General features: G+C 37.6%; 1 protein-coding gene and 1 long non-coding RNA gene across 4 annotated transcripts in view; both read right to left on the bottom strand.

The window, feature by feature from the left end:
- Positions 1-3: 3 nt before the first annotated feature.
- On the bottom strand, positions 4-650 carry LOC144075734 (uncharacterized). The gene is made up of 3 exons (XR_013300619.1): positions 571-650; positions 417-454; positions 4-74 (listed from the first exon to the last, which is right to left on the bottom strand). It is a non-coding gene; the product is annotated as an uncharacterized LOC144075734 (long non-coding RNA).
- A 1,614-nt stretch (positions 651-2,264) lies between these two features.
- slc2a9l2 (solute carrier family 2 member 9, like 2) overlaps positions 2,265-25,873 on the bottom strand; it is a 35,961-nt gene continuing 12,352 nt past the window's right edge. For all 3 annotated transcript variants that reach the window (XM_077603073.1, XM_077603071.1, XM_077603072.1), the window contains 7 exons: positions 21,536-21,668; positions 20,445-20,632; positions 20,033-20,143; positions 17,277-17,378; positions 16,983-17,058; positions 10,347-10,474; positions 2,265-2,715 (listed from right to left, as the gene is read on the bottom strand). In XM_077603073.1, the coding sequence (XP_077459199.1) occupies positions 2,476-2,715; positions 10,347-10,474; positions 16,983-17,058; positions 17,277-17,378; positions 20,033-20,143; positions 20,445-20,632; positions 21,536-21,668 (978 nt within the window). In that variant the 3' untranslated portion in view covers positions 2,265-2,475. The remainder of the gene's footprint in view (positions 2,716-10,346; positions 10,475-16,982; positions 17,059-17,276; positions 17,379-20,032; positions 20,144-20,444; positions 20,633-21,535; positions 21,669-25,873) is intronic.

Here is a 25,873-nt window from a genome sequence, read left to right on the forward strand (position 1 = left end):
ACATGATGTATTCAAAATTTTATTAACACTTAGAATCACATTGAAGAGTTGATGTGGTCCATATGTCTTTCACCCTGCAGACAAAAAAAAAGCTTTTTACACTTTGGAAATATTTTAACAATTTTATTCTATAGACGTTCTTAAACAGACAGATTTTTACACTAGAATAAAATTTATTCAAAGCACTTAGAAAAAAAATTGTAAACATTTAGTCAAAAAAAATTGCAGATGAAATCAGAATTTTACACTTAGAATAATTTTTCAACAAAATACTTAGGAAATAGAACAATTTTATTTAAAAAAAAAGACCCATGAAAGGCTTTTAGGTCTTTTTTCACCAAGTGTTTTAAAAAAGACAATTGCTGCTCAAATCTCCTTTATTTGTTGGCTTAAATCTATAAAAATAAGATTCTTACCTTGGGGGTCTCACTTTGCCACCATGAGCCACAGAACTCTAAGAAAATTGCAACTAGTCAGTGAAACCTCACAAACCTGATTTCAAATTGAGTTACATGAGGTAATGTTTTTGGATGAATACTTGTATATTCTACAATAAACAAATAAATTGACCTCTCAGAAGACTGCCAGAGTTCAGAGATGCGATGTGATGCAAGTGGGCAACCTGGGAAGATCACCTGGTCCTCCAGACTCGGACGGGCCTGATGCGAGCAAAAAAAAAGCAAACGTTATCATATATAGAGACTGGAGATTCAAAAGATAGGCTTAGGTTTTTTTTGTTGGAACTAGTTTTACCTTGATCTGGACCAGTCTCATCTCCTGTAACCCCAAGGTTGTGAGTGATCTGGGCACCCAGGAAGAGCTGTTTCTTGGCACTAAAAAAGGAATATTTTATTTAACTATGCTATTTGTGAGTTGACAAACAATTAATACAGGAAAGAGAAATCTTACAAGAAATTTAATAAACGATTAAGACAAAGAATGAAAATAAGTTTGAGTGCTCCTTGCTATTTTCCCTTTACCAGACAAGGTAATTAAACATTAACGTCAATAACTAGGAGAAAGTTGGCTTAACAAATTTTGTATAAATGATTTTTGGTGAAAACAGAACTACAAATTGGAAACGGGTGTTTAGTATTCGGAGTGAAAACTATCATTTACTACACACCAGGAGTTAAATCGTGCCTCTGGAAGTTATTTTTGAGTGAGCCCTTACCCAGCAAACTGTCCGTTGATGTCTCGGCCTTGTTTGATTAAATTAAAAAGACCCACGACTACATGACTCAATAATGGAGAGAAAACGGACAACATACTTTAAGTCATATGGGAACCGTCATCGTGACGCTAATGCTAAGCTAACTAGTCACATTCGGCACACAGCCGGTCGGGAAAAGTAGCCCAAACTTAAATTGCCGAAGGTGTGTTCAACCTGGCATTAAACTAACAGATCTTTTGGCGTTTTTGGCTCAATTGATTCCTAAAAAATCTGCCGTTAGCGTGATAAAAAATGCACTTAAGCGAGTAAATTGCTCTACGCCTTACCTCGTCGTGCTTGCTAGTCGTCGATCGGCACAAAAACGCTGCTCTTAAGGACCAGATACTGCGCATGTGCAGCTGGGTCGCCAATAGGCGTAACCACGCCCACACTGTCCCACCGTATTGAATGTGGAAAAGATGGTGGTTTATCCTCCCAACTCAATGTCCATGTTTTGACGATGACATAGAATACTCATGATTTTTGTGGTCTTGATGCTATAAAACAGTATGTGTATACTACAATGAAACTGCATCTTTACACTCAAAGAGGGGTGCTTTAGTAACTATAGCATCCCTCTTTGACTGAATGAACTTTAGTAGAGTTCATTCATTCTTTAATTCATTTTCTGAACCGATTTATCCTTACTAGGGTCACGGAGGGTGCTGGAGCCTATCCCAGCTGACTTTGGGCCAGCGGCGGGGGACACCCTGAATTGGTGGCCAGCCAATCGCAGGGCACAAGGAGACAAACAACCATTCACGCTCACACTCATACCTAGGGGCAATTTGAAGTGTCCAATCAGCCTTCCATGCATGTCTTTGGAATGTGGGAGCCTCCCCTCTGGCCCGATGTCAGCTGGGATAGGCTCCAGCATCCCCCACGACCCTAGTGAGGATAAAGCGGTTCGGAAAATGAGATGAGATGAGAGAAAATTCTCAATTTCCCAAAATAAACTTATGGGAAAATACTAGGAAAAAGTGAAAACACAGTCAGGGGGAAAGCAAAACAATTACTTTGAGGAAAAAACACTGTCCAAATTACTTACAAAAACAATTTCACAAATGTTATTTATTTTTGTCAGTTAATGAATCACACATATTTGCAATGTACAGGATAGAAAGGTACGAATATATAAAAACAATATTAAACATTTAATTTAGCACAACAAATTATCAAAGATAAATATATATTTATATATGTACAAATAATTGTGTTGTTCTGTACCCTATTCAAAGGTCATCACAACAACACACACTGATTTAAAAGGAACTCTCCATTTTGAAGGCATGTTCCTCCTTTGTGTTCTCCCCATCAGAACACAGAACAATTTTCATTTCATGGTTCATGGAGGGGATGGGGACTTTATTCATCTTGGCAAAAGTTTGACTTATTTCCATGAATGTTTTGCCTTTGGTTTCAGGAAGGATGAAAAAGAGGTAGATTGATGCCACCACACAGAAGCCCACAAATACCATAAATGCAAATGAATCCAGAGACTCCTATAAAAATTGAGAAAAAAATGAGTTAAAAAAAATACAGAATGGAATGAAATGAAAGCAACAAGAAATGTATATTACAGCCCATTACTGTCCAAACTTGGGGGCCGTCTATAAAAATCCTTTTTGAACACCTGTCTTTTTTTTCGAACATTCCAGTCCTCTGTTTAAAAGTTAAAGTGTAAGAATGTCAAGTTGGCCCCTTGCATTATTAATTTTTCCGTAGATTTTGATGTGATTTCGATTTCGGATGAAAATGGACATCCGGCTTCAGCTCATGAATTACCAAACCTTGACATTTACACAACGAACTACTAGACCACTGAGGCTTGAGTGAAATTCAATTGGAAAATCGAAGCTAAGGTTTTTAAGTGAGATGAATTCGGCATATAGTACACATACAACTGTGCCCTGAGTGCTTATTCAAGGGCAGTATTTTTCCAATGATTAAAAAGTGCTCTCTGTTCGTTAGTCAGCTTGCAGGACCCATCATAACTACACAACCATGCACGCACCGAGCACCCACTAGAAGTAATGGGCAGTCCAAATAACCACGGCCGCGATGAAGAACTACTTAGTGCTTGGGCTGTTATGTCACTCTGGCTGTTAGCCTCTGACACAGTCTCCGTATGGTAGGCGAATTTCATAAAAGCCCGATAAACAACATTGTGCAAAGGGCCTGACCTACTTTTCATTTGGACTGTGACGTAATCATCATCTGCAAATTTAGACCAAAAAAAACAAAAAACACTGCCTCTCTCTTCTAGCTTTTGTAAGCGATGAGTCATTCATTTTCAAGCATGACAACCTTGTCTTCACTTAGTTTGTGTGTCATCGTGTCACCAGTAAAGCATTGGAGGGATTTTGCTAGCCAAGTATAGTGAGGATTGACTACCGTATTGGGTTAACTAATGTTGGCGTAGATCAAGTTGGGGGAACGTAGCCATCACTGTGTGAAGAGTGACACAAAGAGCAGGGTATAGAATTGCAGAGCAGAGGTGAGGGTGGAACCCAACGGTCTAGGACAATGTGCAAAGGACGAGATGGAACACGAAGAAACCTGACAGGATAGAATCGAAAAGCCCTGCTGGCTCAGCATAGGACCCAGGGGAGGTTCTTAGAAAAGACAGGGCAGATAAAAACACATTTTGCTCTTGTAAATGCCTATTGTGGGCAGTTAAACTATTTGCTTTCAGGGGCAGCACTTAGTTATAATCTGTGATTGAGATGTACGCTGTCACTGTAGGGGATTATATGCATGTGCAAGGTTTTTTTTTTGGGATTTGCAGCATCCCGGCGGAGGACTACTGAACGATGGCGCTTTGGTGCCTTAAAGGCTGAACTGCAAACAAAATGACAAGAGAATCACTGAAAATATACACACTGGGCTCTTTAGGAGTTTTATCAATTATTTCCTTTCTGTCACATCCTTTGAGTCTGGTAAGGGGGGGATGCAGTCACTGAGAATCACTGTTATGTACGTATCAGAGGCCATACATTACATGGCAAGCATTAGGATATTTTTCAAATATTGTACTATATTGTCTCAGATAAGTATGACAGCGAATTATTCTATCGTAATACAAAATAACAAGGATATTTGTTTATACAGCCCCAATGTAATTGTGTCTGTAATGAGGCTATAAAATGCTCACGTAATGAAGTTGCCTTCATTGCATGAGCTGCTAATTAAACTTGTACTGTTTATCTGTTTGAAAATAGGTGTTTGTCCAAAATTAATTATTCAAATATTTTGTATTAGCTCTGTTTATCTTTTTTTAAAAGAAAATATTGCTATGTCCACATTAAAGATGTTGAAAGATTATGTATTCACATTTCAGATCATTAGAAAACACAAGCACTTAATAGGTCGGTCTTTAACAATATATTGCTAATGTTCTTTTATATTTTTAAGAAATACTCCCAACCCTTATTGTGAATACAACAATAAATCTTCGTGAGCTTCGAGGGATGCAACATCTGTGCATATGGAGAACCAAACCTGGCTTCCATGATAAGATTGGTCTCATCACACTTAGTGTTTGTGTTTGGGAGGGGATTCTTTTTGTTGTTTGTGCCCGGCAAGCTGTTGTCTTTCACATCTGGCAGCTGTGTGATGATAGTGATGCTAGCGTATCCTACTGGTCCCAATTGGGATGTGCTGTTTTGTACTATGAGGAAAGGGAAATTCATTGTCTTAATGGGCTCTGCAGCAACTGTGAAATACTAAGAGTCAAAATAGGAAATGGAGAAGTACATTTACTGTATTAAATGCGACATTGTTTGCTGTTTTTTCAGATTGCACCCTCTGATAAATTGTATACATCAACTTAGTTTGAAATAATAGACGTCTTTTTTAAAAATTATTTTGAGAAGTGAAACTGTGAGGAGGAAAATGGAGATTACTTCTAGCGCCAATGCTCCAAATAGTGTAGAAATATGGATTTACAAGGGTTTATCGTTGTTTATCTGTGTCGATATTTAGGCATTTTGAATATGATACTTACAAGGGTGGGAAGTGATCTAGGGATTCAAAGAGAATAAAAGATAATTATTAATACATTGCTTCATTGGCTTCTACATAGAGTTCAGCATTGAACTTGTGGGGGTGAAACAAATGCTGATTCAGGTGTCACATCAGAGGTCAGCTACGGTTTCAGATATGATCTGTGTCTCTGACATTGCAAACTTTGACAAACTGCTTGGCCTAAAATAACCTTGAACCACTCCTTCACACCTAAGGCACTTCTGCCAAACATTCTTCATCTTTCCCTTTTCCCACAATGCCATCGTGTAAGGCCCTACTACATCTAGTACTTTGTACGGTTGAATTATCTGTCTCATTTCAACGATCTTTCTTTTCCTCGCCGGGTGACATAAGATGTCAACATTTCAGTAAACATCCGTCAGAGTAAAGAATCCATCATAGTTATTGGCGCATCACATTAATTATGTCGGTTTTCCACCTATCACTGACAAAAATAGACATGAAAGTGTGTTAGATGCAACCTGGTGGTGGAAGGTACAACACATGGCCTGTCAACAACGGTGTGATCACAGCTACATCATGACCACCATTCGCAAGTCTGTCTGCCAACACTGTCTCTTTTGGACTGCTGATAGAACATCCAAGATGCATCCTGAAAGGTAACGAGCCGTATTATTGGTTCAAATGGAGTCAAACGCCGCAAAATTGGGCCAGGAATTGTTCAGCAAGAAACAGATAAACTGTAAATAAACAACTCAATGGGTCAAATTAAATATTTTCCGGCAGACAAAGCGGTGGACTTATATTTTAGTTCGTCAAAAGTGTCCATCTAATTTTTCCAAACAAATTTTTCATTTATAACGCTTTAACTTTACAGGCTTCTATCTTAAAATGCATAGCAAAGCATACAAGAATACAAGTCAACTTGACGCCCCATCAATTTCATGGGGTGAATGACTTACAATGGGGTTTTTAAGAGGGTTTTTTTCCTATATTTTTTGCTCAAAGCATTCATCCTTCAAGCTTTATGTTCCAGCCGCAATTTGTTCTTTTCGTCCATTGGGCTTTTTATCCATGCAATTTTCTTTGGAGGAGCCTTACGTTCTCTGACAGCCGCGAGTTATTATTATTAATTACTTTTGACGTAAATATAGTGCACCCTTGCATCCTTGAAGGCATGCATTTACAGTTTGTGACAGCTTTAATAAAGGATAAAATCTTAAATAAAGCCTAAAGCCTTTACCGACCTTCAACACATATTCAGAAATAAAATAAGATATGCACTTGAGCGACTAGAAAAACTTTACTACTTAAGTATCAGCATGGTCTACAGAAGGTAAAGTGATGATGTTGTGACTGTGGGCCAAGTAGTGCTTTAAAAAAAAAGTAAGCTCAACAATAAAGGAAATATGCAGCTCTACCGCCAATTAAAAAAATGGAGAAAAACACCTGCCTGAAGGAACAGAACATAATCCATCTGTCTACACCGTCACAACCACTGCAAGAGTGTCATCTCTTTCCTATCTTCTGCCCCTAAAACACACACTTCTATACATTAGAAACATATGTTGTTCAGTTTAGACTGGGGCCTGTCATTTATCAGTAAGGTTTACTACATCAAAACACTTGTGCCCGCTCGCCTTAAATCATATCAAGATATGATGGACCCTTGACTGGATGATTGGACACATGATTGTTGATTTAAAGCTGGCACACTCAGTTAACGGTAAAATTGTGATTTGGCTGCCACTTCAACTTGCATAGTGCTTTTCCACATTGAAGGCAGTCAAAGCTCTTTGAAATTGCTACCTCAATTCATCTGCTGATAGGGCAGCATCCGGAAAAGCAACACTAACCTCAGTATCTTGCTCAATACTAATACCTCCACATTATTGCCATTTTTTAGTACTCTACCATAGTTGCTATGCTTGCAGTTAACCTTTCAAACTAAGAAGTCAGCTGGCATAAAGTACTTTTCATATCAATTTACAGGCAGATGTAAAGATAAGAAAACAAGAACATGGCAGGATGGGGTCACAGGAAACAAACAGATGTAGCTGATAATGGACCAGGCAGAGTGAACAAAAACTGGGAGTTTAAATAGACAGGTAACAAGATGAGATACACCCGGCTAAGCAGGAAAGACAGAGAAGACCGAGGGGTGTGTTTGTTCACAAACACACTAGCAGGAGGCAACGACAGGTGACCTGAATTGGTTAGCACAAGAATAAGAAACACCGAGCAACAAACCAAAACACAAAACCTGACATGGCAACAGGCAAGAATGAGACCAAGCACATCAAACAAACAAATTATAGCTTTCCGCCAACAAATAATCTAACATTTATAACCAAGATGGCGCATTACAAGTGGCAGCCGGTGGCGGTAGCTCCGTCCACTCTTGTTCGTTTTGTGTTTTTGCTGCTTTTCTGTCTTGATGATTTGATTTGGTGATTCTTAATGATCCCATTTACTTTGCTTTGCTTTGTACTTTGTGCTTTTGCTTGTTGTTCTGTGGCCTTTGCGACTGTACCGTCTAACTTGTAACTGTGTTTTTTTTTCTGTATCTGCATTCCCCCCTTCTTGCTACTGTCACAATGAAATTTCCCGAATACGGGATGAATAAAGTTATCCAATCCCAATCCCAATATCCAACATGAACCATATAGTGTAAACAATCAAACATAAAACCCATGATGACAATCATTTTCTATTTGAATCAAGAGACGCAGAAGATTTGACAATACATACTACATTTAATTACTTATTTAATAAAGTATGTGATAAGAGAAAGCATTTACATTTCAATCAATCACTTCACTAAAAACGAGAGATATGAGCTGTATGGGTAGCTGCAATTTTTAATTAAAATGAACAAGGAGGTTTAATTTATATAGCATAATTTAGTGCAGAGCTTCTACAGCAATATAAAAATATTATATCTCATTGTTCGTGGGTATCAGTCAGTTGAGAAGAAGAAATACAAGTTCAAAGTTCTATATGCTGGGGTGGGAGAAACATTTACCAGGGATCTGCACCCCAACGGGATTCCCGGAAGTTTTAGATGTTGGCCGGTTAAAAGGAAATGGCTCTTTGATGAGAAATGTTGCCTCTGTTGCGCAGAGCAAACAGGTCCGTTTTATAAAAACACAATACACGTCAATTTTTCCACACAGGCCCGGGGAGAACATGCAATCTCCACACAGGTGGACCGACCTGGATTTGAACCCAGGACCCCAGAGCTGTGAGGCCGACGTGCTAACCACTCAAGCTCTCGGGCCGCTGCTTTATCCTTTAATGAAAAAGATATAAATTCTAATGCATCATTAAGTGCATTTATATAATTATTTTGCAAATATACTTTTTGTTAAGGACAACTTCTCTTGCTAAAGTTCCTGTCTGTCCATTCAGGCCCTTTCATCCTAGCCATTGTTTATCTGAAGTGAGAGGGAATCAAATAGGTTAAATATACATTTGGTAACACATGCCTTGTTTCATGAAACTCACGTCTTGTCGCCTAGCAACCACGACAAGTAGGAGAGCACTTTGTTAACCCCCAAGTATTTTCAGAGATTCAACCTTGGGTTAAGACTTCCCCAACTTTCTTGACCGAATGGACCAATAAGGTACTTTCCTGATTCAAGTCTGATGGGAATTGATTTTCAAAAACTGTGGTTAATCATCATCAGCTCATGATATTACAATTTAAAGTAGCAATTGAATTTATATATATATATATATATATATATATATATATATATATATATATATATATATATATATATATATATATATATATATATATATATTTCCTCCATCATTCCAAAGGCATGCATGGTAGGCTGATTGGACACTCTAAATTGCCCCTCGGTATGATTGTGAGCGTGAATGGTTGTTTGTCTCCTTGTGCCCTGCGATTGGTTGGCTACCAATTCAGGGTGTCCCCCGGCTCTGGCCTGAAGTCAACTGGGATAGGCTCCAGCACTCCCCACGACCCTAGTGAGGCCAAAGCGGGTCAGAAAATGAGATGAGAGGAGATATTTTAACCCATACTATGTCAAGCAAAATAAGAAAGATGTCGGACGAATATCTACAATATGGATTCTCATGTATGGATTCACATATCTTGAAATTGAAAATTGAATTTGAAAATTTTATTTTACACTAACGTAGAGTTCGGTGAATGCGCATATGAAACTGGTGGGATTCGGTACCTCCAACAAGGTTAAAAAACACTACTTTAGACTGTTGATGCTATCATTTCATACCTATGTATATATGAAATATAAAGCTGTGACTCGTCCTCTTTCAGTTTTTGTCACGTACATCAGTACAATACAAACAGGCATCAATTGCCTGGGGACTAAGTAAGAATAGGCTAACAAGTTGCCATGAAGGACAGTACATGAATGACACTGACCTTGCAGTCTGAAGTTGCCAGAAATTGCAAGTCCGAACACTTGATTCCCACAATAAGAACATTCAATTATATGCATGCTTTTCACTCTTCGAGGCCTCCATGACAATTGAAATCTTTTATATTCGATCCTATTTGAAATTCAGCCTCTCTCTCCAAAGACTTTACCATAACTGAAACAGTTCAGCTTTGAGGTGTCAGAATTTCCATACTTAAGTGATATAAAGGTTCCATAAAGTTGCAATACTGCTTATATAATGAGAGCCACATAAAATGCAATGTATTACCATTGGATTTACATCCAATAAAGATGCGGTTTATGCATGTGTTAAATTGTATTTTTGGCCCTATTAAATAGCATCTGTGGATTTCTGTGTAAAACAAAGAACACTTTCATCCTGATAATTTAGGGAAAAAGCACCAATTGTGAGTGAAATGACCCAGATATATAAAGATAGACTAAAGAGGAGTGTTATTGTAGGTGATACAATATGGTGATAGATTTATACCAAACTTCCACATGTCTAATGTGAAAGATCATGTATGCAAAACATGTATTTTTATGTTAAAATTATATAATCTAACAATTTTATTCTTGTCATTTTATGAACTGGTATATGGAATCCATCAAGATTCATGATTTGTTTGACCACAAAAGAAACAACAACAATAACTAATCTTTCTAAACCAGATTAGATATGGACATTGAATAGTAAAGAAGTGATTTACCTGTATAAATGGAAATAGGAGCCCCACTGCAAAGTTGGACAACCAGTTCACAATGCCTGCAATCATGAATGCAGAAGGCCTATAGGACTGTTCAAAAAGTTCACCAGTGAGGATAAATGGGATGCCTCCTAAAAAAAAAAAAACAACAGAGATTGACATCTGTTATCAACGAGTTAAGGTTCTATGAAGCCTCGTGAAGGGGGAAACGAATATGATTGAAACGTATGTATTTATCATCTCAAACTCAGTTTGACTCAGCGATCGAATTGGATATTGCATGTTAGACTCTTGAGCCTAAAAGATGAGAAAGCAGTTATTGAGTTAAAAAAAACTCAAGTAAGAGGCTGGGAAAGGGTTTAAATCAATTCCTCCTTTGGAAAAAAATCTACTGGATCTCACTAGGCAAGCATTTTCACGTCCAAGGGCAGTAAAAAGAAAAAGCATAACAAATTCCATACCTCCGTCCATCCTTACAAACCCTTTTAAATGTGATCTACAAAAGTACTTTAGTTCATACGCTGCCAGGATGTTTGTTTCGGAGAGCTCAAATGTGCAAAAAGTATCCTTGAGTCGGGTCTGTTTACTGCCTTGAGTATGATATCGATCATAATGTCGCAGTTATTTGGATTGGCCGACCAATCTGAGGTTAAGAGCCATATTTTCTAATGCCTTAAATCAATGAGATTCACCATACCACCATACACATGGGCACATTTTTACAGTAAACTGACTGAAAATTGACCCCTGGGTTTATTTATAAGGCTGTTAATCATTAAAAATTGCAGAAAACCAACTCCTCCACATAATTGAGTATGAAACATTAAGTAATATTACCATATGAATCATGGTATTTAAACAGATAAATAGACAAAAAATATGAAAAATGAAAGTAAGTGTCCTCCGCCTGTTGTCAATTGCTGGCTAGGCTCCAGCACCCCCTGTGACCTTCATGAGAATAAGTGGTATGGAAAATGAATGAAAAAATATATATATTTATGAATAATCTTGTAGAATTAATACTACAGACGACTCCTTTGTAACAATGTCCAGTATTTGGACAAATAAACTGTCAGTTAAACTTTTGTTCATCTCTGCAAAGAATGTATAAGAGCTATCCATTCAAAAGAACACAATCCGTTTTACCACCACATTTATTAATGCCCGTTTAATGGAACACTTCCTGATAAGTTTCTATGGGAAATGTTCCAGGTGCGTCTGTGTTGCCTGGCAACGGTCAATAGAGATTGGCTTGCTGAGACAGCAAACAGCGCCAGCACACCCATTTAAACCAGAAATTGGTGGTAAACAGCAATGCGGGTCAGTGTCAAGTGCGATGTTTACCATTTATTCAGTCAAACGGAATAAAAGTGATCGAATAAAAATGGACCTATAACCCCAGAAGAGACTAAACTGGTGAGAGCCTTAACAACACTTAAAATTATAACAGTATAGAGAAATATTTAATTGCAATACATGGAAAGGTGAAATGCCATCGGTTAACCTTTTAATGGACTATTGAGTAAAAATATCAGGCATAAAGCACCATGTAACACTGAGGGCAGTGCCGTTCAATAGGGTCAAATATCTTTCTTCAAACTTTGTGAAAATAAGCCTTAAGCTGTGTAGGTGAGTATTTTCTGAGGAGCAGACTGAGACTGAAGTACCTACGAAATTGGAATTAAAAAGGACATCTCAGAGGTGACCTTGCCTATTAATGGCTGTAAATTTTCAGGGTGAAGCAGCCTGGGAAAAAGGCAAAATAAAATTAAATCAGTCTCTTGTGAGCCTCATTGGATGAAATATTTGAATATAGAAATGAAAGAACTATAGAAAACATTTCAAACAGAAATTGCAATATCTTTTGTGCTGAAGTTATGATTGATGTTCATGCATGCGGTCCCCAGTCAAGCTAAATATGTCATAAATTGACACACAAGCGAGCAACCCTGAAATGTGGGTGTTTATTTATCAAATCTGGAGAATACAATGATTTGCAAATTGTGTTCCAGCTAGATTTAATTGAATAAATTCCAAAGACTAGGAATTTTGTGTTCAAACTAATAAACTCTTATTAATCATTAATTCAAAAATGATGGCTATAGCACATTCCAAAACAACTAGAACAGGTATTGAACACAGAGAAAGTTAAGGAATGATTATGAAATAACCATTTGGAACAAAGATCCCATAGGCAAAGAGTCTAATTGGGAACAGATAGCTTTCATGAGTGGGTAGATTTCAAAGGAGCTTTCTTGAATTGCTCAGTCATTCATACGCAGATAAGGGACGAGTTTCACCTTTTTGTGAAAAATTACGTGAGAAAATAATGGAACATTTCCTAAAACAGAACATATATAATTGCAAGGAATTCAGGGATTTCAAGTTTCAGAGAATCTGGGGAAATCACTGTATATACGCGGCAATGGTGAAAACAAACTGTTAGGGTTATTAGTCTTACATTATTATATATTTGCTCGCAATGAAGAACACTTTGCTTTACTTAGCTTATTACCATAAGAAAAGTTATTCTAGTACATCTGCTTGCAACAATGTGCATGCTTTGCTCCTTAGTTAGACCAAACAACAGGAAGGTCGAATCCTCTTGGACTGCTGGAATGTGGAGAAGAACCTTCGGCTCTACGTGACCTTCATTTGTTTTGAGAGCTAAAACTTCTGTTGTAACTAGGGTCCTTGACTATTGACTTCTCACACCTGTTTTCAAACCCCTCCCTTGAGAGCTGAGACGTCCATTGTAACTAGGGTCCTTGAAGCTAATAAACAGGGAAAAGATGCGTGTAATGCCAGAATGAACCTGGACAGAGACGAGTCTGTTCGGTTCTCTCTTGCAAGAATTTCACAGAGGATTGTCCTGTCTCTTTTATTTGTGTGTGCATTTGGGAATGCCTATTGGTGAACCTAACACAAACATTGAATGGCCGAGGCCATCGATCCATCAGGGAGCACTGCGTTAAAAAAACGACATCAACGTGTATAGGATATCATCACATGGGTTCGAGAACACTGGAGAATCTAGTGTGTCTCATTCAATAAAACCACAAGTATCAGCGGCTTACCTTGAGTCATTTTGATTTTCCAGCCATGAAAGACAATATTAGACATTCATTTATAATTAGTCTCCCAACAGCTACAAATGGTTAATAAGTTTTGAAAACCAAATTATTCTCTCTGTGATTTTTTCAGCTGGGAAGTGCTTTTATTTCATCTCTTTATCTTCCTGCTGCTTCCACCTCCCACTTGAAGAATCATTAATGCCATGTGGGATTACGTCCTGAGACTACTTTATCTCAATCCCTTTGAAAACTGTCACTGATGCAAGAGTAACATTGATGTGAGGTTTTCATTCATGGTCACCAAATAGCATATCTCACATAAAATATGTGAGTGATTTGCCTCATGGATCTGATAAACGAAGACCATATTAAAATGATTTCAAATATAATGGCAACATTTCAGTTTTGAACAGCACTTTCTTAATTGCTTATTTACGAAGTATTACACAAATGCCCCTTTTGGTGTGGTCCAGTCAGTCCTGACGTTAAATCATTTGATGCTGTGGTATGATCTCAAAGAGCATGCCAAGAATACGGAGAATATTTTTGCAAAGAGAATTGATCCAATGTAATATTCCTCCTGACTGCTGTGTAAATTTGATCAAATGTGGAAAATCCCAAGCCTCATCGGCATGGTAAGAGCAAATATAACAAAATCAATGTTTCAGACGTGAAATCGTTTTCCATTATAGTTCTCTGCTCTTTTCTTTGTATTGGTTTTTTTTCAATGATGTACTTTATTTGCAAACATGGGGAATTGAGGTATTTCTTGATTAAATACATGGAGTTCTGAAGAGTAGCAGATGATGACATTCTAAGGCACACTGCTTTCAGATGATTCGATACTTCACAAACGGTAGAGAAAGAATGCAAAACTTCTTGGCTAGACTGTCAGCCTTTGTTGACAAAAAAGGAAGAAAATGTTATTTGCTGAAAGGTAATTCTTTCAAATAAAAAGACTAAAAAGTATTACAAAAAAAATTCTTCTCTTCACAATTCTCTATTTGTGACAAGTGGCACAGAAGAAAAGAATGTTTACAAAAAGGAAAGACTTTGTCTCTGTTATGGGGCTGCTGTGGCCGCCAAGAAGCTTTCTTGGCCTTCTGAAATGAGCAAATGGGAGCCAGGCGACGAAAAAATTGTGTTTCAGTGCCATTGACGGCAATAGACGTATGATCCATTTCAACTCGCAGTCACTTACATCTATCACCATCAACGGCCAGGATTGAATTAGTGTGCTAGCGTTTAGTGTTAAGCCAGAAAGTACGGATGTATAAATTCCATTATGGTGACACAAGAACTTAATGACCCAAGGTTTGACCTCCAAAACTTTTTCAGCCCTCACAATAGAAACAAATGACTGGCACCGAGGACCTACATAATAAGGTCCAAATGCAGCCCCTAGCAATGAGAGGACCCAATTAACTAACCTTTTTCAAGCTGCACCACACTAAAACACTGCCACCCAGGGAACACTAACATCTGCATGTGGCACACGCCATTAAATTGCTGGGACTAAATGCACTGCTTATTATAAAACATATTTCCCGACCTTCATTTCCTTGCTGCGTTCCGATAGTTTCACAGGGAATTTTAAAAATTCACTGCATTTACAGCTCAATCGCCAAAGTCGAAGACTTAAAAGGTTATACATTTGGACTCAACCAAAGAGTGTGCTCCTGATGGCAGATAAGAAAAATGCAACAAGCAACTGTCAATGCAGATCAAATGGTGATGGATTGGATTGGATTGGATAACTTTATTCATCCCGTATTCGGGAAATTTCATTGTGACAGTAGCAAGAGGGTGATTAGACAGAACAACAAAGCAAAAGTACAAAGTACAAAGCAAATCAAAGTAAATGGGATCATTAAGAATCACCAAATCAAATCATTAAGACAGAAAAGCAGCAAAAACACAAAAACGAGCAAGAGTGGACGGAGCTACCGCCACCGGCTGCCACTTGAACGGCGCCATCTTGGTTGCGGTAGCAAAGACGGATACAGACTCAAAAAGACGTTGTAAAGTTGGACAAAAAAGATGTAGTTATTGCTAGGATGAGATCGCTAAATAGAAAAGAAATTCTCAAATCTGATCAAATAGGACGTTACAAATGTAAAACCAACTAGGGAGCAATAGCCATTTAGTCTCTCAAAACTAGCATTATTATATTTTTTTCAGTCTTTGATTGCGCAGTTCAGAATCTCGCGTCCATAATTCAAACTTTAAATCTAGAACTATAACAATAATTTCTACTGCCCCCCATACGACGATTTCGTTTTACAATCCCAACTCCAGAATGGATTAATATCATAACTCGGTGGTCCACCGTACACATAATATTCACCACATTGTCTAAGAGCTTTTAAGACTCACCAACCATGACATTAACTACAAAAAAGTATGTGCTCTATTTCAGTTGTTTGTGTAGATTCTCAGTCTCTGAGGTCATGTTTATCCAAAATTGTTGCTCAGAGGCAAAATGTCTCTTTGTTGGTTTTGCTACTAGGCGCGGCATACTGACACATTGTTCTTTTGCCTGCTGCCAAAACAGTTGCCAGTAGCCACGTGCTCATTCTAAGAAATAATACTATCTTTAGGCGAGCAGGGCCTAGCCATTATCACAAGCACACAATAAACGCCACAAACCTTCTGGTCTGAGGGGGCTTTCTAATTTGACAAAGACAAATTCCTATAGTTCATCTGGTTCTTTAATAGGGCAATATTAAAATATTCCAATAAATCAGACTTTTCTTTGACTCTTGCGGGTAAAATGGCACTCAAAAGGCAAAGAAAATGGTACTGCAATATGATAAGGCAGCGCCTGTGCCGCAATATAAATGTCCTCTCATTTCTAGTATTTTCCCTGCTGGGTCCAGGTACTTAAAGGAGTAATATGGTTTGGTCCGTGGAACACCATGGATGCCAGTACATTCTGACAAAATTCTGACACCTTTGTCAACTTTTATGTGTATGTATGTATGCATGCATGTATGCATGTATGCATGTATGTATGTATGCATGTATGCATGAATGCATGTATGCATGTGTGCATGTGTGCATGTGTGCATGTGTGCATGTGTCCATGTGTGCATGTACGTGTATATATATATAGTGCAGCATAAAATTCCAAACTTGGATCAAAGCTGAACAATGGCTAATAACACATTTCATTGGGTTCATATCTTGGTGTGATTACGATAATATTTCTGCCAGTCTTTCCACTATAGAATGAGGCAATTGAGGCTTAATGTGGCTTTCCAAAGCTCAAAGCATTAATTGGATCGTCCCCTGCGTGAAAATTATGATCAAAAGGAGTAGAGAGCCTAATTCCTTCCGTGCTTTGAATCTCTGATATAAATATGAGACAAGCTGTCTCTGCTTTTGTGAATTACACCAATCCAAGGCATGAACATCTTACAATGCCAAGTTGAGCTGTGCACATTAGTGTGAATGCCTGCTCACTTGTTCCAGTTTCTCTGAGGTTTAATTCGGACTTTTGTCAGAAAATCTGTACACTTGAACCCTTTTAAAGAAAGGAGAGGTTATAAAACAAAAGTATTACCTGGTCCGGAGCAGAAGGAAGCAATCACTCCCAGTATGCAGACATAACTGAGGTAAGGCATCCATGACACTACACTCTAGGAAGAGAGAGCGAGAAAATTCAAAATCCTTCTGCAAACACAATGCCTAAAAAGTACAACCTGTGCAACAGGCACATCTTTTCTCAAACTGTATTTCTTGAAACCAGCACAGCAGATGTTAAAATATGTATTAACAAATGTTACTGAATCACAAAAGAGAGTATTATAACAGCACTACTTCAGAAAGAGGGTGTTTTTAAAAAAAAAAATCTTACTTGAAAATGGAGGAAAATGGTCAATAGACTGAAGAACAGAGCCATGGCAATGAATCCAAAAATAAGCAGAGGTTTCCGACCAATTCTTTCAATCACTAAACCCTGGAGAGAACACAAAGAGCATTTCTAAGCCAAAATTACTTTGTATGTAAATGCTTTTGGTATGCTTCTTTGTTGTGTTTTTAGAATCGGAGAATTTCATTTTTCTGATTTGAAATTTTATGCATTTCAAAATCCAGGATCAATTTAAATAAAGCATTTTTCATCTCTAATACGTTTAAGATAGCTTTTTCTACTGTCCAAGAATATGTTTTTCATGGTGTTCTAATGCAACACTCTAAATACAGTAAATGGTCAATTACAATTTAAAAAAACTCTACACTTTGTCTGCTATACCACAAGCCGATCAGAGACGTGGGGAAAGAGAACGGTAAGCGTGTCATTGTGTGTGCGACTTTTAGGGCAATCATAAACATTAGAATTCATTCTGTGTGCATGTCCCACCCGCCCTGAAGACACAGAACATCTCTCTACCAGACACTTCTGCAGCCATTCACTCTCACTCTCGACTGATTCTAAGCATATATATTGAGGTTATTATTCGTATATATTCAACCAATGTGCTACTTGGTTGTACATTCTGCTTATTAAAGATGAACAAGTGGAAAGCATTGCCTCACAGTTCACAGTTTTATATTTTCCTTGAGCTTGTGTGTCTGTGTTTTTTTAACTTCTAATTTCTTTCACATTCCTAAATCATGACTATTAGGATAATTGTACCTCTAGTTTTCCATAGGACGGAAAGTGAGTGAAAAGGTTTGTTTATATAAATGTGCACTGCGATTGAATAGCATCCAGTCCTGGATTCCACAGTATATGTAACCTTACAGACAAGAGATATTTTTAAAAAAAATTGAAGCTAGACTGGTATCACTGTACTGAATTCTAAAGTTTATGAGATTATAATCTCTGTATGTTATAAATGTGTTATAAATGTGTTATAAATGCCGATAACACTGAATAAAATAAGCAATCTTTCACAGCACAACTTATGTGCACTTGTTTGGCAGAAGCCACAGAGGTCAAAGCTGTGACTGTGTGATTCATGGTTGACAGGACTAAAATGTCTCGTCATTATTCATCACATCAAGAAGTAGACAAGCCATTAAAGACAAGTAGCCACAGCTTGAGGCACCACTGGCCCTTCATGCACTGCGGTTTTTGGCACCATCCACAGATAAACCCTTAGGAGAGGTGTAGAGTGCGAAAATGTGCTTTGTTTGCCTTTGCGTTCACGCAGGCGACAATTAACCATAAACAAAATGAAAGGACACGTTGGAGTTTGGGCACAGAGCTTCCTGCCACCAAATGGAGTCTGGAGAGAATGGAATGAATGTGTATATTTGAATAACAATCAGGGCTTTTTTTAAATGTTCTTCCCTTCAGCGAAGGTAAGCAAGAAAATAAAGTTCAAACCGTCAGCTCCCGTCTGTCAGAACATCAACTTTAATAAAAGAAAACAACGAAAGTATAGTTAGAAAGATGCATCGATAGTGGAGAACATCCCCATGGGATGGAACAGTAAAAGAACAGAGATGAGAAACAAAGGGAAAAAGACACTGGAGGGCAGGGCAGAGACTGTATATGAGCGAAAATAATTTCAAGAAACAAGACAATAATAATAAAATGAAATCGAACCATGGCGAACTCTGTTCTATTGTCAGCAGAAAAATCTATAATGCATTTGGAAGTTACTGGAGCTAGAAAAGTCACTGTGCTTCCTTATGGAAATGTTGCAGGGCTATACCAGGCGCAGAAAAGTAGAAAGACGAATAACACAACAAGAAGTAGATTAGCTGCCATCAGAAATAGCCCCAAAAAAGTTATGTGCTATGTAGAGAGTGCAATGTGATAGACAGGGAGCTGAACATCTTAATGGAATGCAATGTCCCAAACAAAAAGAACACACATGGATTGCACGTTTTTGATGCACTCCTTTTGAACATTTTTCTTCCTATGTTTTTATGGGGCAGCATACGATGTTGTCACTCATGTTGACCAATTGTGGATTGTTTTTGCTTTTCCAGCTGTGACATTCATTGTCAGAAAACACCAGCGCTCTAGCATACCACCGTATGTCGGCAACCCAAGCTTGAAACAGCACTGTGTCTGTTGAAGGGGATGTCGGGTTTCATAGCTGTGGGGCACTTGCTGTTGTTGTGCCTTAATTGGCATCATAGCCCTTTGTGCTTGGACTGTGCGCACTGGGATGGATGCATGGAGGAGCTGACAGTAACAGCATTCTATTCTTATTAAGAAAAAAAAGTAGGACCAAATCACATTCAAATTGTCTTTAAGACATAAAAAAAAAAATTGAAACCACAACATCACTGACTGGGACCTCAAAACACTCTTTCTGCATCCACGTCAGGCAATAGAAACTAAGGCCTTCAAGCCTTCCCTCACTACATCTTTTGTCAGGGTTTTGTTTTTTGAGCTCGCTAGCCTTGAAGAGTTTTCTTCTTGATCAGTTGGAATGAAAACCTGCACCTGTTGCTGCCCATTTTGGAATAGTTTGCGGACCCCTGGTGTATTGTAGATAAAACACAAGCGATACAAGTGCTCCCAATTTACCATCATAGTAGGACAGACATTATTAAATAATGTAAAAGTACTTTAAAGGTGCTTTAAAACAGGAGGAAACAACAAACACAACACCTAGGTGCGTTTGGGAAATTTAAAGTGGCAATACTCACAGAGATGATAGCAGAAAAAGTCTCTATGCCTCCTGTGCTTAGGGTAATGTACGGGATAATATCCTCAGGAAAGCCTGCTTCCTGTAGGATCCCATTAGTATAGTACCAGATCTGTAAAAAGAACATTAAGATCGAGTCAATCATGTCATACCTTTAGACAGGGGTATCCAAACCTTTTTCACCAAGGGCCAATTTATAGATAATAATAATCAAAGGATGCAAAGGCCAGCCTAAAATCCTCCCCCTTTTATTGTTTGAATAGATGATTGGAATCAGGTAGGGAAAAAAAAGAAATATCTTCTTTACATATTAACTCATTGGCTCCGATATATGGAGAGAGATGTCTAACCCAATTTGTCTGGGGGGCTGGCAGCAATTGTTCAATCGTTATCGGCAAGAAAATGAAGCTTACAGCGTTGAGGCCGCAGAGCTGATAGCTGGCCATGGTGACAATGACGGTGATGAGCTGCCAGCGAACTGCCTTACTTTTCAGTAACTGTAAAATGGAGACCGTATGGAGAGTTTCCTGAGCTCGTCCCTCTGCATGGACCTCTTCCAGCTCAACAGAAACATCCTCTTTTCCAAGGAATCTCTGAAATGCTGGGATAAATGCACAAACCGACACATAAGTTATTTTCTCATACTGCTTCAATCATTGTCCAATATGTACAGTCACTTCTTTATTTACAGGCAAATAAATAATATATATAGTAGTTTTTAACAAGAAGAAAAAGAAACAATTATGATTACAATAATATAATAGAGTCTGCTGATAATTGAAAAGTGTTAATGTTTGGAAAACTTCAACTGTTTGAAAGCATGTTTGCCTCGCTTTTTAGTATGCTGGAATCGGAGCTTTTTTCTTCAAACTTTGAATTAATTTGGAGGCACCACTGCAATAATTTTTTCATTTTAGTATTCATGATCTTAAAAACTCCTTGATGATGGGACTCAAGGCATGTACCCCAAGGGCATAAAAACCATTGTGAATTTCTTCAAACAAACTGAGACTAAAAGGAGATGGTACAAAAAAACAGCACAAAACTACAAATCTATCCATACCTTATTATATCAGTGTCTTTTTTTAAAACAAATTCATAAACATTCCAGACGTGAAGATTGCCTAATTAATGGTCATCTTAGTTGCGAGTAAACTTGTGGAATAGTGGCTAAAGTGGCTGCACAAAAACGGTAGCCATGGATCTTTGTGTCACTGGTTCAAGTGCTGCTGTCTAGCTTTGCTTTGTCTAACATTTCTTCCAAAAGCAGTCCCTTTGTGAGTTCTTTAAGCATTTCTATTCTTTTGCGACACATGCCAACACCCTTTTCTTTTTTTCCCTGAGTACTGGGTCTACTTCAGAGTGCAGCATAGAGACATGAAAGGTAAGGCTGATAAAACCCAACAATATGCTTTTTATTAAAAACAAACAAAAATGAAATTATAAAAGAATAAATTCAAGTCTCCAGATTGATGAAAGCAGTGTTGTGGTTTGTGTTCATTACCTTTCTCTGCTGCAGCCTCATCCCTCCTCTCAATCAGTAGGTATCGAGGGCTCTCTGGGAGGAAAGGCATAACGCAGAGCTGCAGTACGGCAGGTAATGCCAGGAAGGTAAATAAGTAGTTCCATCTAGATTCCTGCAGTCAAAAACAGGCCAACAATGGTTTAAATGTAATGAAATCACATGTTTCTGTGTATTGTTTATCTACAATATGAACGCATACTCATGTTATACTACGTCTCCCTCCAGAAGAAGACGCAGTGACGAGATGGATAGATCCAATCAATGCATATTGATTAAACAGCAGGATTCATCTTTAGATTTTAAACAATATAGATCATATATATTTTTATATATACTACATACTTTTTTTTCCATTCTTCTCCTGTCTGTGATGTTGAACACCAGAATAAAATCAAGGCAACTCAGCTTGTGAAGGAAAATGAAGCCTTCCCAAAGTATTTCAATTGCTTACGCCTATTACTTCATAAATAGTGGGCCAAATCTGATTTCATAATTAGTCCTTATTCAAGATACCACAATGTCCCACAACCAGGAAGCAGACACTTGGTTTAAAAGGCTAACAATGAAACACAACTCCATTCTTTATAAGGCCAATTTAATAAATCCCCACTATCAGATTTATATAGAGTACTACTACTACACTACTATACAGCCTATTAGGTACATTGCATGAGCATGGAGATGAAACATTTCCTTTGTAAGGAACCATAAAGAAATAAACAACCTTTGAACCAACCCGGATAATATATTTTCAACATTTTATGCAGCCACTGGCATCGGGTGTCACACAGGGTAGATCCTCGTGTATTGCAATAGACACATACAGGCAAATACAGACCAACAAGCAGTAATAGACAGTCATACCCACAGACACTGCAGTCTCAATTAACCCAACTGGTGTTGGAATGAGTCAGGAAATCAGAATACCTGGAGAAAATCTATGGGATTTCTAATGCCGAGTGTTAGTGTGCGTATGTGAGGTATCACAATGCAGCCCCAGTGTTTACAGGCCCCATGCCTTGGTATTGACACTGGTCAGTCACTAATAATAGCACTAGGGAATAGGAGCTCATGATCAGTAATTCTTTTTCTCTCTCAGTCCCTCCTCTGCATTTTAGAAGGTTGGCACATGTTCATCTCTCCTTACGGTCTAATTAATGACAGTTTTAGCCTGGGGTGCAGGATTTCATTCCAAACAAACAAGGTGACACATTTTCATAAATATGTCTTACTTTTCTAATCAGTTGTTTAAGCTGAAACCTCCGTGGTTAAACTATATGAGCCAGATCGGTCGGAACAAAAACCTTTTACGACCGATTTGGAGACCCCGGTAATGAGCAAGTACAGTCTTTTTCTGAAGTATTGCATCATAGACTATTGTACTGATGACCAATCTCGGCACAACTTATATTCAAACACATGATTTGTAAAATAAAATACAAAAACATTTAAATCCTCTCAGCATTTGCAGATACGGAACAACTATAAAAAAAACTGTCTTTTCGCCTCAGTTGACGGTATCAAAGCTTAAGTGATAATGGCAGCTTTTAAAGTAAATGCAGAAAAAGAGAAATCTTCAATGATATGTGACTGCGCTCCACGTTTTAATCAGCTTTCGATAATAGACCCGAGAGACTGGGAGGCTTATGCTGTACTTTCTCTTATTTGGCCTTGGTCACAAAGTAAGAAATAAAGAGGTAGAGCAAGCTCATTTAATGGAAGATTCTAAAAGTAAATGCAGAAGACTGTAGTTGGTAACCTCTTGAGAAATTTTAAAGAGGAAAACGTTGTGCTTTGCATTTATTCTGCCTGAGCAAAGTCAGTCTTCATTGATTTACATAAGTCAAAAAAATAATGAGGCAAGAAAATAATACCTTTAAACGAATTGTTTCATTTGTTCATGTTGATTGATAATCTTTTAATTTTCAGTCACTCGCCTACTGTGCAGCAATTTGCAGGCTGATGCATAATGGATTTCACTTTGAATTCAAATTTAGTAATTATGAAAATCTAATGTGGTACATACTTTGATTTTTTTTTTTCACCTGGCTCACTCTCTTAGTAGTTCTGATGTAATTTCTGTTTCATAGATTATTGAATCAATAGATTTAACTGACATACCTAATGAGGAATATACATTCCTTGGCTTTGGTGTCTCTATGATTGTGCCATGAATCTTTTCTTCTTTACTTTTTATATCACTCTTGTTTCTATTCGTCAGTAGCACTTTTTGTTTTATTATCCTTTTGGTAATTTGCTCAAGATGATGCTATTTACTCAATAATAGTGTCCTCTGATGATTTTCATAGAGTGCCCGCATGTGCATTGGTGTAAAACACAATGTGAATTGCTTATGCGCTATTGGGGAAAAGAAATATTGAAAAGCTATTACGACTCAAAAACAAATAACCTCAGTTTCAAGTCGAATCCAAAATAAAGAAATGATAAACGAGGGAAATTGACAATTTAAGATCCCCTTTTTAATAGCTCCAATGCAGAAATTTTTGTGCTCTGAAATTAAACTGTGCCTGTTAAAAAAACATTCAGGTGGCAGAGCAGTAGAAAAGCTCATCATCCCTTTACCTGGGAGTGGTGACCATGAAGGTCACCTCTTTTAAAACCCTTTTTTACTGGCTTTGATGGAAGATGTGTCGTCTTAGCTGACACTAAAAAGTGTGTGCAAACAGAGCAGTAAATTATTACAACAGTTGCTGTGATGTGGTGGAAGCCACCATTCCAATTACATCACACAGAAAAACAGACCTTAACTGACAGTAAACAATAATATATATCAATTCAGACAACAACTGTCGAAAAAAACAGACAACTGAGTCAACATATCAGACCACTGATAAGATATATCACTCATCTCCAGATGTAATCTATTTTATTGGAATTTTGCTATAGTTATTTTTAAATTCAATTACTCATAAGTGCCATCCATGAGGAAAATAAAATTTTAATTTAAAATTTGCTCTATAAATTGAACTCCTAAAAATTGAAAAAAAGAAAACCCGACCAATCAAATGGAGCGATGAAACAAGCATTGTGAGCTTCGGTGCCTTGCTGAAGGACACATTGACAGTGTTCAATTCTAGCATCATATATGTAATCTAACTATGACATTGCACAAACAGAACTCCAACTTAAACCAAGTACCCTTCAGTAATAATAAAAAAATAAAAAATATACATTGAGGGTATCTCAAAACAAAAGAAAAATGTAATTTTGAAGTCTCTGAGCACAGATATCAAATTTAGTATGAAAGCCACACTACTTGGTATTGATTTATGCTTAACAGACAATCTGTATGAGCACAATTGGATTTCAAGAAGCGCCGAACAACCCATTAAAGATTGTTTTGGTAGATTTTGGAAGACACTATAAAAGAGAATAGAATCATTGTCTACAAAGGCGTATATATGACTTGAACCCACTTGCGGAAATTACAAATGTTGTTGCGTTCAATGCAGCACAGCTCAGTGACAGATTGTCTTGAAGGCCTATCACTGGTGCAATATTGGAATAAACATGAGACAATGTGCAGAGTAGTATGGCATTGGCTCACCGTAAAGGTTACAATAAATATAATTTGCCCAATGGCATTACTTTTCACACCCTTCAGAACTGACAACTTCACAATTGCTGTCCTCCACGATAAACAATAATGTTTTAAGTCTCACAACCAAAGCCCATCAAATGCCATGATGGCAATATCTTAATGAATCACTCATTATTCATTCTGCATGCTCCTGTCATATTACTGGAGAACAGACACGCCTAAAGGGTACCAAATAGGTCAGATGAATACATTTGCGGCTTAAGTCAACATTGTGGTCAAAATTGGAGATGATACAGACCAATACTGTATTTATGAAATGCAAATGAGATTGTGTCGTGCTCATGATTAAATGTCAGTGCGATATAAGCATGTTCAAAGAGTACAGGCCTCTGCCAAATATTGATACCAAAGAACACAGTATCAGATAACTGTCAATCCAACTCTAAGGTAAATAAATGGCTGTCTCCCTATTAATAACATAACCCACATTACATATAAACAAGCAATTGAAATGGTTTTTTTTTTATTTCCTCTAACATTGTTTTAAAAAAAAAAAGAATAATTTTAAGGTTCAGTTATGGTGGATGAAAATTCTGTGAGATCAAAATAGCTGCTCACATTTAGAAGGGTTTTGCAATTATAAGAGGAAGATACTCAAAAGCTAATGCTACAGAATGTTTAAATGTTTAATATAAAACAGATTATTGTGTCAAAAAGAGAGACACAATCATTCAAACAGATTCCAAATAGTCCAA

Source organism: Stigmatopora argus, chromosome 6, assembly GCF_051989625.1.
Source record: "Stigmatopora argus isolate UIUO_Sarg chromosome 6, RoL_Sarg_1.0, whole genome shotgun sequence".
NCBI classification, from domain to species: domain Eukaryota; kingdom Metazoa; phylum Chordata; class Actinopteri; order Syngnathiformes; family Syngnathidae; genus Stigmatopora; species Stigmatopora argus.